At 37.9% G+C, this 15,445-nt stretch overlaps 1 protein-coding gene across 15 annotated transcripts in view; it reads right to left on the bottom strand.

The window, feature by feature from the left end:
- LOC120473285 (protocadherin gamma-A11) overlaps positions 1 to 15,445 on the bottom strand; it is a 171,708-nt gene that overhangs the window by 93,222 nt on the left and 63,041 nt on the right. The window contains exon 1 of one of the 15 annotated variants that reach the window (XM_039663051.2): positions 4,140 to 6,717. The exons of 13 other annotated variants lie outside the window; for them this stretch is intronic. In XM_039663051.2, the coding sequence (XP_039518985.2) occupies positions 4,140 to 6,608 (2,469 nt within the window). In that variant the 5' untranslated portion in view covers positions 6,609 to 6,717. Of the gene's footprint in view, positions 1 to 911; positions 3,438 to 4,139; positions 6,718 to 15,445 lie in introns of those variants that run through there. One more of the 15 variants, XM_089135089.1, reaches the window with a different exon arrangement.

Here is a 15,445-nt window from a genome sequence, read left to right as displayed (position 1 = left end):
CTGAAGCTGCATGGTGTGATGTCACCGCAAAGCTGCTCTCGGTCTATTCTCTCACTCACGACTAGCATCCCTTTGTCTGCTTTAAGCTCTGCGTATTGAGTGCTTTCTCCGGTCACTATACGCGCTCGACCCGCTCGAAGCCTGTTCAAATCCAGCCCCAGATCTTGTGCTACATTACCTATGAGTGAACCTTTCTTCATCTCCTCCGGAATCGAATATCGTATCTGTCCGCTTGCAGTGTAAAAATAACAAGAAAAAAACATTGATAACACCCACGGCTTTTTCCATACCCAAGAGCTGCGAGTGCATTCTCTCATCCAACAGCTCCGTTGCATCATAATCACAAAATCCAATTCAAATGTTGAGATGTAGTCCAAGATGGTGCGAGAGAAAAAAAATAATGCAATAAAACGGTACTGCAAACCTTAATATCTCCCGCACACAAACCCTGAATAAAAATGTCGAGGCAGCCTTGCCCTCATCTGCCAAAACGCAAGAAAATGGGGAGGGGTAAAGATTGCTGGATGACAAATCACAGCATAAAATGTTTCACTGATCAACAGCGGCCCTTGCTGTTCAAAGTAAGCGTTAACAAGCCTACGTAATTCTACAAAATATGTGTAAGTGTATCAGTGAATTCGTTATACACATTTACATTCTAAATGTATGTTCCGCGGTTAGCAGGCACTAATAGTGAAGGAAACAATTGAAGAACAAGTGTCTAAAAAATAACTATGAAATAAAAAAGTCTAAAAAATACATCACAAACTGTACTGTTGCTGTCCATAAACGAAGTGCTGAAACGATACATTAAAATTTTAATTAAAAGAAGCACGTGCATGAACATTTCGAGAGTAAAAATGAAATCAAACACTTTGAAAGGCTAATAATTAAATATCCGCATTACCCACCTGTAGCGAAGAGTCTGACTCATCAAGGATGTTTTTCTCGATGGGCGCGCGCTGCACTGTCCCTGTAGAACCGGGGTCCACTATTAACAAACCCTGACTAGCAGGTCTGGCGAACTTACAGTCACTCCTTCTGGAATCTGTCGTGCTGTAAACCTCATAATTATACGCGTGCTGCAGAGTTCCTGTGCCAACAGTGTCCGCGTAACGCGGTGGATAGTAAGGGATAACTGGTAGATTCGACTGAAAGTACATACGCGATTGCCTCCATCTGTAGATTTTAACAGATATTATGACGACCAAACATGTTATGAAAAGAAATGAGACTGCAGCCAAGGCCAAGACTAGATAAAAAGTCAGGTTATTGTTGTATTCCTTGTCGTGCGTAAAGTCAGTGAACTCCGAGAGCACTTCAGGGAAGCTGTCCGCCACCGCCACGTTAACAATGACTGTAGCTGATCGAGAGGGCTGTCCGTTGTCCTCCACTACAACAGTGAGTCTTTGTTTGACAGCATCTTTATCTGTCACTTGTCGTACAGTTCTTATTTCTCCATTCTGTGCGCCCACTTCAAACAGCGCCCTGTCTGTGGCTTTCTGCAGTTTATATGAGAGCCAGGCGTTCTGACCAGAGTCCACATCTACAGCCACCACTTTAGTCACCAGATAACCCACATCTGCCGATCGAGGCACTATTTCAGCCACCACAGAAACTCCTGACTGGACCGGGTACAGAACCTGAGGCGCGTTGTCATTCTGGTCCTGAATTTGGATTTTAATTTGCGCACTGGTGCTGAGAGCTGGCGCACCGCCATCCTGAGCTTTTACCCTGAAATCAAGTGATTTTATTTTTTCGTAGTCAAACGAGCGCATGGCATAAACAACACCAGTTTCAGCGTTAACTGATATAAGAGAGGACAATGATTCCCCGTTTATCTGCACGTCTTCAATGAGGTACGCAACCCTTGCATTCTGGTTCGAGTCTGCATCGCGCGCATGAACGCAAGTTATTGAATGACCCGGTGAATTGTTTTCAGCCATAACCGCCGAGTAGACACTTTTATCAAACACTGGCTCGTTATCGTTGACGTCATTAATTTTAATGACTAACGTTTTATTGTTGCTTAGTGGAGGTGATCCTTGATCAGCCACTGTTATAGTAATGTTGTACTCCGAGACAGTTTCGCGGTCTAAAGCACCGTCTGATACTAAAGTATAGTAATTGGCAAGGGTTGACTTCATTTTAAAAGGCAAAGAGGGGCTTATTCTGCAACTTATAAGCCCATTCTTCCCCGAATCTGCATCTTTAACACTTATTATAGCAACTGTAGTGTCGGTGGGCGAGTCCTCTGCAATTGTATTTGACAATGATGTTAAGGATATGACTGGCACGTTATCATTCACATCGGTCACTTCCACAATAACTTTACATGAATTAGACAGAGAACCCTTGTCTTTGGCCATTACATTTAATTGATATTGTTTAACCTTCTCGTAATCGATATTTCCCAGCACTCGAATCTCCCCGTTGTCGGGATTAAGAGAAAACACACTACTCGCCTGTGATATTTGATCAAGGTAATATGTTACATGGCCAAATGCGCCCTCATCTTTATCATTAGCAGATACTGTAGTAACGAGAGCACCCTTTGGGGAGTTTTCTGAAACAAACGCTTTGTAGACTGCCTGCGTAAAAATCGGGGCATTGTCATTTGCGTCCTGAATGATGACACGGATACTCACTGTGCCAGTGCGCTGAGGACTGCCGCCATCAGCCGCGGTGAGAGTGAGCTTCATCTCCGCCTGATGCTCTCTATCTAGCGGTCGATCAAGTACCATCTCCGCGTGCGTACTTCCGTCAGAATGCGTCTGCTCTTTTAGACTAAAATGCGTTGTTGGTTTAAGGCTGTACCCTTGAAGTGAATTTATTCCTACATCGGGATCTACAGCACTGCCTAATATGAACCGCGCTCCTACCATCGCCGATTCACTTATATCCACGGTAATCTCTTTCGAAGGAAAAGCGGGTGAATTGTCGTTAATATCCAGTATTTCAACTGTGACGCTAAATAACTCCATTGGATTTTCTAAAACGATCTCAAAGCTGAAGCTGCACGGCGAAGTCTGTCCGCAGATTTCCTCTCGATCTATGCGTTTTTTCACGAGGAGTATTCCTTTGTCTGCCTGAAATTGCACTAGCTCACTCCCATCCTCCGACGCAACACGAGCCCGTCCGGATCTAAGCCTGCCAATACTCAGTCCGAGATCTCTCGATAAATCACCAATCATGGATCCAGACGCCATTTCTTCTGGAACAGAATATCGAACTTGCGCCTCAATCGCCTGGTGTGCTACAAAGAACAAAAGCAGGCGAATCCATACAGACGAAGAGCGTTGTTCTACAAAACACATGATGAATGCAGTCTCCATCTCATGCATTCAGTAATTAAAGAAGTGGAAAACAGAGGGGTCAATTAAAAATATGGCTACAAGAACTGTCGATGGTGCATTTCTTTTCTCTCCTTCTGACTGCTTATGTCTTTTCCCCACCACCCTCCTGCCCAGAGAGAGGACAAATGACGTGCAATACTGCAGTGACGTCAACAAGCTTAGATTCACAGGCCGACAGCGGCACTCAGAGTACAAAACACAGACTAGCAATCAAAGCATTCACAGGGAGAATTCAATAATGCATTGCATATTGAAGCAAGTAGTCAGGTTATTATAAACTTAATTTAAATCAAAATAATTTCCATTCGTTGTCGCAATCATTACCACGTGGCATTCATATAATTAACCAAAGAAATAAAAGTAATTTTAGAAAAGCTTAAAGCTTCAGCACTAAAGAGAAACACAAACGAATAATTGTTCATAACAAATATTTAAAAAGAATACATTAAGCGATTTATGAGGATATCATAGGCTACAGAGAAGACCGAGAACATACTTTTCAGCACCATGGACAGCGTCACATCACGAGCTGTTTTTATATATATATATATATTCCCCCTCAGCCATTATAACAATATTGTAGATTACAAGTTACTATAAAAAATCCAATAAAAATAAAAATATTTGAATGAGCAACGTTTTGGTCAATCGGGCTTCCTCGGGCTTACAAAACACACAAGTGTGCAAAAAAAAAAAAAAAACATAATTTAGCGTGACTATCAGCTGTTAGTACTAATAAAATCTATTTGAAAAATAGAACAAATCACATTTGTGCAAACTTACCAGTGTGCTGTGCGCATCGGTAAAATCCGCGCCTCGTGTCTCCTTTGGGATTGTTTCTGTTCCACTCACGTCAACACTCGTCAGACTTTGACTGACGGGTCCGAAATACTTAACATCACTTTTCCTGGAGTCTGTGGTTCTGTAAATTTCATAATTATGCACAGGCTGCAGAGTCCCTGTGCCCACAGTGTCCGCGTAACGCGGTGGATAGTACGGAATAACAGGGAGACTTGATTGATAATACAAACGTGATTGTCTCCATCTGTAAATTTTAACAGATATTATGACGACCAAACATGTTATGAAAAGAAATGAGACTGCAGCCAAGGCCAAGACTAGATAGAAAGTCAGGTTATTGTTGTATTCCTTATCGTGCGTAAAGTCAGTGAACTCCGAGAGCACTTCAGGGAAGCTGTCCGCCACCGCCACGTTAACAATGACTGTAGCTGATCGAGAGGGCTGTCCGTTGTCCTCCACTACAACAGTGAGTCTTTGTTTGACAGCATCTTTATCTGTCACTTGGCGTACAGTTCTTATTTCTCCATTCTGTGCGCCCACTTCAAACAGCGCCCTGTCTGTGGCTTTCTGCAGTTTATATGAGAGCCAGGCGTTCTGACCAGAGTCCACATCTACAGCCACCACTTTAGTCACCAGATAACCCACATCTGCCGATCGAGGCACTATTTCAGCCACCACAGAAACACCTGACTGGACCGGGTACAGAACCTGAGGCGCGTTGTCATTCTGGTCCTGAACGTTAATTAGAACTGTAGCATTTGAACCGAGAGGAGGAGACCCACCATCCTGTGCTCTCACGTGTATCTTAAACTCTTTCATCTGTTCATAATCAAATGCTCGCACCGCATGAATAACTCCATTGTCTGCGTTAACAGAGAAGTACGTTGAGACAGGAGAACCATTTACATTGGTATCTATGATATAATACGCGATACGCGCGTTTTGCCCTGCGTCAGGGTCTGTCGCTTGAAGAGTCAGCAAAGAAACGCCGGGAGAGTTATTCTCTAATATAAACGCTTTATAATCACGCTGACTAAAGGCTGGAGCGTTATCGTTGATATCAGTAATATCTAGTGAAATCGTTTTTTTACTGAATAATGAAGGGCTGCCTTCGTCTGATGCAACTAGCGTTAGGTTAAAACTGGAAACTTTTTCTCGGTCCAGTGGCGCGTCGGTTACCAAAGTGTAATACTTGCGCGGTGATGGTTTAATTGTAAAGGGTGAATTTTGCTCTAAATTTAAGCGAACCTGTCCATTTTTCCCGGAGTCTACATCCTGGACGCTTATCAAAGCTACAATGGTGCCAGGAGGAGAATCCTCTTGTATCTTACCCGAAAAAGATGTCATGGTTATAATCGGGCTGTTGTCATTAACATCTACAACATCTATGACCAGTTTACTTGCACCGGTCAGGCCCCATGGGTCTTTAGCCTGCAAATTAAGTTCATATTGCTGAACAGCTTCATAGTCTAAATTGCCAGTGAGTGTTACATCACCAGTGTCTGCATTGATTTGGAAGAGGTGCGCTGCGTCCTCTCCCATATGAGTAAATGAATACGTTACATTGCCATTGAAACCTTGATCTGCATCAGATGCGCTTACTTTAGTTATCAACGTCCCTTTTACTGCGTTCTCAGCTACACTTGCTTTATACATTGTTTCAGTAAAAATGGGTGCGTTATCGTTTGCGTCAAGAACATTAACGAGTATTTTAACAGTTCCGGATCGCGGCGGGTCTCCGCCATCAATGGCCGTTAATATAAGTGAATGCTCGCTCTGTTTCTCTCTGTCCAGCACTGACTGCAACACCATCTCTGCGTACTTGCTGCCGTCTGAGCGACTGTGCTGCTTTAAAGCAAAATGATCAGTAGGTTTCAGACTATAGCTCTGAAGAGAATTCAATCCAACATCAGGGTCAGTCGCGGTGTCTAATAAGAAAATGATGCCTATAGGCGTGGACTCGCTAATCTCTAAAATGATTTCCCTCTTCGAAAAAACTGGTGCATGATCATTGATGTCTTGAATCTCGATTGTAATCGAGAAAAATTCCAGAGGATTTTCAAGCAAAATCTCAAGACCGAAACTACAAGGTGATTTTTGTCCGCAGAGCTGCTCTCTATCTATTCTCTCCTTCACCACCAAATGTCCTTTGTTACGGTTCAGTTCGACGTATTGTCTACTGTCATCAATAACGAGACGCGCACGGCCAGACACCAACCTTTTCACATCCAAACCGAGATCCTTCGCCACATCTCCGACAAACAATCCAGGTCTCATTTCCTCTGGAACGGAGTAACGAATCTGCCCGGACGCTGAGTTCAGCACGAATAAAAGACAGATTGAGAATCCTAATTGCCATTTTACGCACCGTCGCAAACGGACTCCTTCGTTATCCCTCATCATGCAAATGTAGTAATCCGAGAAAGTACAATCATGCAAATATCCAAGCATTTAAAAAATCCCCTCTGTATTGCTTAAAAGGTTGCAAAAAGAGTCATGTGCAAACAAAAGCGCGTCGTCTGTTTTCTCTGTCCTGTCTGACGCAACGCCTTCTACACACAGCTTTTTTGTCACTATCCTCTCCCTGTGCAACAGCACCTCTCACAGTTGATAAGAAGCACAACAGCAGTGCGGGACTGTCCCGCATCAGGGCCAAAAGAGCTGGCAAGGTCTGATTTATGACAGTGCAATATGAGGTTCTTGCACACAGAAGTTCGAGTGATTGTCATTACTGGACAGAAACTGGACAGTGAGCACCTAGTGCTTTAAAAAAGTGAAATTCATCATTGGGACGAGCTCAGAGCACTTACAATGCAGAATTAAATAAAGCCAACCCAACTAGATTTAAACGATTACAAATTGTCATGATAACCTATGTATTTCATGACAGGAGTTTAACAAGAGGGCCAAACATGATTTTAGGTGCAATCTTGTTTGGCCACCCTCTTATTTAAATCAAAAATAATGAAGAAAGTGTGTGAGCCAGTCAGATGTGATCTACTGTAAGCTAGCTGATGATGACCTACCTTTGAGAGTTGAGAGGATAAAAGTGAGCGTGATCTCCAAAAAAAAAACAGACAAAATCTTCAGTCTTGTCCAGTAAAAGCAGAATGTGAGTGTGTGTGTTCATATGATGTAAGAGGACACTAATTTGTATAATGACATGGGTATTACACTGGTATTACAGCGCAAAAGTGGTTAACGAGGACAGTTTTTGAAGAGTCCTCGTAATAATAATGACTTAAAACATACTACACAATGTTTTATTAAAAATAGAAAGTTTTCTGTGATGGGTAAAATTAGGGGTAGGGTTAGTGTATGAGGACAGAATATACAGCGTGTACAATAAATCGCACCCCCTCTCTCTTCTGTCTGTGTGTGTAATTCAACTAACATGAAAACAAATTGTGCACAAGTGTCAAATCTCAGCAATTAAAATAAAATATTTCCAGTAACACTTTACAATAAGGTTTAATGCATTACCATTTGTGAATACATTAGGTTGACCTTTTTTTATCAGGGACAATTTAACCAATAAAACTTGTAACATTTCAGGTTGCATAAATTAACATTGTTATGAATTACACTGAAAAAAATAATATGCTTCATCTAATCAATAAAATTGTGGCAACATATTACAAGCAATATTATTAATTAAATTAAACAAATTAGAATTAATTAGAATGTTAATTTGATTATCTAATTTGTTCAATTTAATAAATAATATTGCTTGTAATCTGTTGCCACAATTTTATAAAGCATATTCATTTTTACAGTGTAACTCCAACTGTGAATAAACAGTAATATATTGTTAAACTAACAAAACCCAGATTCATAAATGATTTTAAAATGTTATTATTATTTTATGATCAATTTAACTTATGTCAAATGACAAATTGTTACCGGAATGTATCCGCTACACTGTAAAAAAAATATTGTTGGTTTAACTTAAAAAATAAGTAACCTGGTTGTCTTAAAATTTTAAGTTCATTGAAATGGAAAAAATTGAGTTAATGCAATGAAGGAGATTGATTTAATCATCAGAAACTCAAAATATTGTGTTATCTGAACTAGATAAATTATCTAAGTTGATTTGACAAAACAAAAAATGTTGTGATTACAAATCATGAAAATGTTTTTTTTTTACTATATACAGTGGAAAAAAGGTTTTGCAGTCTGACACTGATCAATACAGAAGCAGGGTATGTGTTATTATTGTGTATATTTTTATTGTACAATATTGTACATAGTTTTAGGTTCTGCAGATGATTCAAACGCACACGCTGACTATCTGTGTGGATGCATGAAACATGAGCAGGTCTGAAGCTGCCGCATAGTCATACATACTTAGTGTGTTGAGATTGCATTATTCAGACTGTGTCCCATATAGCCTAATGCATTTTAATGCTGTAAAAGTGGGCCAGAGTCCAGCCTTAATGCTTATTGAGTGACACACTACTGCAGTAGGGGAGGAGAGGCCTAAATAGTGCACACACACACACACACACACTGGTGCGCTATCTTTGTGGGGACTCTCCATATACGTAATGGTTTTTGTACTGTACAAACATATTCTGTCGCCTTACACTAACCCGACCCCTACACCTACCCATCACACAAAACCTTCTGCATTTTTACATTTAAAAAAAATATATAATTTAGAAGATTTATTAAACCATTTCCCTCGTGGACCATTGGCAACTCCCTCAATGTGGGGATGATTCAGTCGCACAGGCAGCGTTTTAGTGAACCACCACAAGATGGAGCAATGCACATACTGTATGCTTACATTCAGAGACTGAAACAGCCCATCATGAGGTCTTCTCTAACAGTAAAAACATGTAGCAGAGGTTTTAAGGAGAGCATGAAAATTTAAATGAGACTCAAAGAGAGAGAGAGAGAGATAGAAAGTGCATGCAGTGAAAAAAGCTTTCTGTGGACTGACAATGGCAGAATATCAAATATGTGTTTCTTACCTGGAGGAGATTGATTCATTTCCATTAATTGGGATGAAGAGCAGGTGCAAGTCATGGAGGGGAGAGAAGAGGAAGAAAATAATCAACAAAAATAGATTTACAATTTTTCCTGAAGATAATGTGTTGTGTACTTGTGCAGTTGAGCAATAAAGCAATAATGGTGTAAGCATTTTTGTATTGATTATACAAAATTAAAAGAAACACACACTAAAAGGCAAATATCTAAACAATAAATTGAGAGAAATCATGCACTCAGAAAAGCCATAAAGTATGTCTTTCACAGAAACAGTGTGACATAAATGACATACTAGCATACATAATGACATCACCATGATTTTGATCAGTGTACACTGAGAAACACAAGAGTGTGTGTGACATGAAGAGACATTTCTGCCTCGGTCACCCACCTGAAGGCATCTCTGCATGTGTGCACTGAAGTGAACTAATCAGATTGGATTACAAGTGTGTGTTTAAATATTTTGTTGTCCATTTTCTCTTTTACACAAACACATATAAATGCGTCTCTATAGCGCACATTGTGTTTTATCGTGCAATTTATGATTTTTTTCGTGCATATGATACGCAGTTTTCACGTGCATTTGACATGCAGTTCATTTGCCCACACCACTAATTCTACCCAAATGAATAATACACACACACCACAACTAAACCTACCTTAACCAATCCATGCGTATCATATGCACGTAAAAATTCAAACTTATCGCGTATGAATTGCAAGATAAACACACTGCGTGCCATAGAGATGCATTTAGTGTGATTGGGTTGCACACACACCCCTTCTCACATGTACAGAACAGAAGTGTTCAGCTGAAGTAGGCCTGCCTAAAGCAACAATTTAATCACACATGAGTGAACTTTTTAAATAGCACACAGTCACTGACTGGAATATGTACAGCATTCTGTGGATACAGGCCCAATACTGTACACGCTCAGAATAAGAGGTAAAAGCTAGCACTGTAGTGATGCCATTATTAAATAGTACTAATATGTATAATTTAGATACTAACTCACCTTTACAAAACTTATATGCACCCTTTAGGGGTAAATAAGGTAAAGGGCTTTAGGGGAGAACAGGGCACAACCTAGCGCTTTTTGACTCTCTCATTTGTGTAAATGGTAACACTTTACAATAAGGTTAATTTATTAAACATTAGTTAATGCACTGTGAACTAACATGAACTAACCATTTGTTACTGTATTTGTTATTCTTTGTTAACGTTATAGTTAATACAAATATAGCTGTTCATTGTTTGTTCATGTTAGTTCACAGTGCATTAACTAATGTTAACAAGATTTTTAAAAAGTATTAGTAAATGTTGAAATTAACATTACCAAAGATTAACAAATGCTGAAGAAGTTTTGTTCATTCTTTGTTAATGTTAACTAATGTAGTAACTAATGAACCTTATTGTAAAGTGTTACCGTGTAAATCTACTTAGGGTTTAGAGTATAATTTTTTTTCCCACATTAATTTCCCACATGTCTAGTACAATTATGTGGTTTTGTTTTATTGATAGAGTGTATACTTTTTTTCTTGATTTACCTTGAAAGAATGGAAGTGAAATGTGACGACATGCCCCATAGGTGGGATACATTGTAACATGTGAGGGGCACATTGTAACACCATATGCCAGCTTAAAATGCTATCTGATCTGATCAAAAACATATACAAGTCAAACCAAAATATTTTCTTAATAAAATACAATTATTAACTTTTTCATATACAATAAAGGCATTTTTTAATAATTAAAAATAAACTAATTTTTGAGTTTGAACACAAACACACCGGAAAACACACCTATACAGCATAGTTCCAAACAAAATAATAATTAATAATTTCTGAACATTGATTCTCAGTCTTTATTTACATGTTTCTCACGTTTTCTCAATAGAATCCATACAAGTATAGAATATAATAGCATATTTCTAATAGGGGCACATTGTAACGCAGTGTGACAACATACCCCAACTGCACAACTGGGGTTTAAACCCAGCTAGTTAGTGAAGCATTAAAGAACGATATCAACTGTTAAACAACAGATTGGAGATTAAAATAATATCAGATTTGTCTAATTTTAAATAAATACAAAAAATAGAGATTACAAATTAACTTAAGTAAGAAATGTACTTTTGCTTTGCTTAAATAAATGTTCAGTGATATCTTACAAAGATTTCGGAATTTTGGCGCATGTTTTTCTCTATATAAAGTGTTAATATGGCAACTAGTAAATACACCAAGTTTCGTCATACCAGCATTTAGATACTAACATACCTTTACAAAACTTATATGCACCCTTTAGGGGTAAATAAGGTACAAGGGTGTACCTTTTGAAACGGTAACCATCCAAGTGACCCCTTTTGTACCTTTTTCTGAGAGTGATAACTACATGTATATTCCATACACTCATAACTGGCACTCAGATTAACTATTGTTAAGCCAACAACTATGATTCAATTAATAAAACACTTATGTTTTTTTCTTTAAGTGAACCATCTGAAGATCTAATGCTATTAAAGGAGGTTTGAGATGATATTCAGTAATGATCGCACGCGTGAGATCGACAATCGACCACTGTGGGCTTTGACGGAAAACAAATTACAGGTATGTGCGCTGGCTGAATTAACATCATTTTTATTAATATCTTTCACATCTACTGTAGTCAGATTGACCGTGGTCACTCTTAATAACATCACTCACATGGCCGTGCACTCGTAATGACAAATCAAAGATGTTAAGAGGCTAAAAGCAGGTTTAACACGATAACCTAAAAGCAGGTTTAAGACAATAACACGGTGTAGGCAACACCGATTTATGTCGTTACTGACAGCACTCCAAATGTACAAAAAAATGAGCTCAATGTTAAAATTGACCAGAGTTCTCCTTTAAATTTTCTCATAATGTCACTTGAAAATCTCTAAATTAAGCTCAGAATTGCAAATTCACCCCCATCTCTCTGTTGTTGCATTATGTATGCTCACGTGTATGCATCAGGCGTTCATGACCCGATTAAAGGCATGTCAGAACATCGTATACACTGCAGATGAGCTCAGTGCAGAGTCACAGTTACACAACACACAAACATCTGCTCAGAGAAAACATTACTCTACATCTAGACCCTTACATTTAATCAAACAGTTTACACGTGGCCTTATAGTCACGAGACTAAATCATCCTTTATCCTGGATTAGAAGCTCAAATCATGAGTCTGGACAGTTGCTAAACAGATGCGTCATAAAAACTCCTCATTTTTAGACTCATCTTTATGGCAAAGTATCTTAGAGGTAAATGTAATAAAATTGTTAAATGAAGATCATCACACTGTAGTTATAGCAACATTTCTTACTAGTACACAGTAAAAAAAATGTGTTCAATTTACGGTAAAATACCGGCAGCTGTGGTTGCCAGAAATTTACCGTATAAAATACGGTAGCAAGAATTTACGGTCATAAGATTTTACAGAATTAACTTAAAATTTACGGAGATAAACCGGATTGAATTATCTGATATATTGTTAAATTATCGACCAATTGAAGTGTTAATTTCTGTTTCATACCATTGTAATATACTGACATTCATCAATCACAGCAGTAATGAGAGTCACATGATATATGGAAACTCACCACATGCAGTTTTTCCACAAGAAACTTAATTCTAATATATAGAAGCTGCACAGTTTCATTCACTCAAACATTAAACACCATCATGGTAGCAAACATGAAATTTTAAAAAGGCAATAAACATGAATTTAATAGCATTAAATGTCACATAAAAACCCTAATGTACCTAACTGAATAGAAAAAGACTAAGCAAACTATGAAGAAACAAGTTATTTCAACAAAAATACATCAAGTGTGGAGTGTCACGCAGGGAATGGTGGGAATGTCAATTTACGTTTTTTCACTGTAAATTATACAATGAGTTGTTCATTTTCACTTTAAAAACTGTAAATTTAACAGTATTTTTCAGTAAAATTACATGAAATTTACCATTAGATTTATCACAGTTATTTACCGTATATAGTAAGGAAAGGTTCTGTTAACCAATTAACAGTTTTTCAATGTAGCATTTTTACAGTCTTTTACCATTAAAATCACGATCATTTTTTACAGTGTAACTTTAAACCCTGAAATAGAAATATCTGCTTTAGAGCAAAAGTGAAGCTAACAACAGCACTGCCAAAGATATACAGTGTGAATTACTAACTGAAATTATGACCAGTGTAACTCATGAAATAACATAACTTAGTACTAAGCTTTCAGCAACAACTTTAAGGTGAACGGCCATTACAATTGTATCTTATGATAACAGGATTGAAAGACATGCATATCTAATTAAACACAGGACAGACATACTGGGACATATGACTGCTGAACGATGTTTAATATTTCTACTGAATAATCAACAATGTCATTCATAAATGTGTCTAAGTAATGTTGCATGCTGTATTTTATAATTTCCCACTTAAAAGAGATGCTCAGATTGTGCCTCTTTTGATACATATTTTTATTAATATAACTCCTAAAGCTGAAAGTGACTTTACAAAACACATAATGCACACACGGACAGCACTATGCAGAGTAAGTGTTAAAATATCTAAAGTATGAATGTAGGCACCTCCAGTGACAGTGATTCTGGTTCAAATCAATAACTAAATGCGTACAGATCAACATCTTGTAAAAATGTGTGTTTGTGTAAATTGATTATACATTCACAGTTTGTCTATTGTAAAGGTTCAAAGGAAAAATGTATTATTTGGACTTTAAGGTAAAATCACCGGTAACAAATTGTACATAGATGACATTGCACATTTATGACAAAGGATAAGAAATGAGGTTTCATAACACATCAGCTAAATATGTATAAAATCAAAAATAAAGCACGGAGTAAAGAGTATGGAAAGACAGATGAAGATGAATTTGTGATAAATCTGATTCAGGGAAGCAGAAGAGGGTTTATGTGAAATGTAACGCCTTTCAACCATTCAATCTTTCAGTCTGTGAGTGTGAGTGTGAGTGTGAGTGTGAGTGTGAGTGTGAGTGTGAGTGTGAGTGTGAGTGTGAGAGAGAGAGAGAGAGAGAGAGAGAGAGAGAGAGAGAGAGAGAGAGAGAGAGAGAGAGAGAGAGAGAGAGAGAGAGAGAGAGAGAGAGAGAGAGAGAGAGAGAGAGAGAGAGAGAGAGAGAGAGAGAGAGAGAGAGAGAGAGAGAGAGAGAGAGAGAGAGACTACAGAGAGATAGTCCTAAACTGAGCGAGAGTATGATCGGGCAAAAATATCTACAGTCAAAGAATACAGAGATGGATACTCATCAAATACAAACTCAGTGATAACCAAGTTTTAGTAATTATAGTTTAGTAGAGTGAAAATCAGAACACTCAGGGGAAGACATTTCAGTTTAATGTTTCAGTTTACAGTTACCTCTTGTGCAAACCTCTTAACAATAAAAATAAAATCACTGACTGACATTCATGGCTTCCAAACTAATTGCACACACACAAAAAAAAGTAAAATCTGTGCTCATTGTGACATCATCAGATCTGCTCAAAGGTTTACACAACCCTTGCAGAATCTGTAAAATAATAACAATAATTCTAACAAAATAAGAGGGATCATACTGTCCTGAATAAGATATTTGAATTTTTTTTTTACTTACAGACCACAAGACAAAAAAATAGCTTAATTTTATAAAAATTAAAACTTTTGATGACTTAAAGGAAACATGTAGTATATTATGTTGCTTCTGAAGGGCAGTAATACAATGAAAACCGTTGATATTTAAACAAAATAAGGAAAAAAATGTAATCTGCATCCCGTTCGAAAAGTTCTCACCCCCGTGTCTTAATATATCATGTTTCCTTCTGGAGCATCAGTGAATGTTTGAATTTTGTGTTTGAGTCCCTCAATTATCCTCAGTGTCAAAAGATTGATCACAAAATCATATAGTCACTGAAAGGGTTCAAATATGCAAAAGATGCTGGAAAACTGAATAATTTATGGGACCTGGGGGGCTTTTCTGAAGAACAATGGACATTCAACTGCAAGGGACAAACAAGGGACCCATTAACAACCATCACAAAAAAAAAAAAAAAAAAAAAAAAAACAGTTGTGGATCATCCAGGTAATGACATGCAGTATTAATAATCAAGAACATAAACTTTTTAACAGGGTCTATTGAACATTTTTTTAATTCTAATTTTTTTAAATATTTTTTTTTTTTGTCTTGTGGACTGTATGTCAACATATTTTATGTAAAACATCTTATTCGGGACAGTTCTAAATAAAAAATAACATGCAT

Source organism: Pimephales promelas, chromosome 9, assembly GCF_988280905.1.
Source record: "Pimephales promelas chromosome 9, fPimPro1.hap1.1, whole genome shotgun sequence".
Lineage (NCBI taxonomy): Eukaryota > Metazoa > Chordata > Actinopteri > Cypriniformes > Leuciscidae > Pimephales > Pimephales promelas.
The sequence above is the reverse complement of the archived record's forward strand: the minus strand, read 5'-3'. Positions and strand labels throughout refer to the sequence as shown.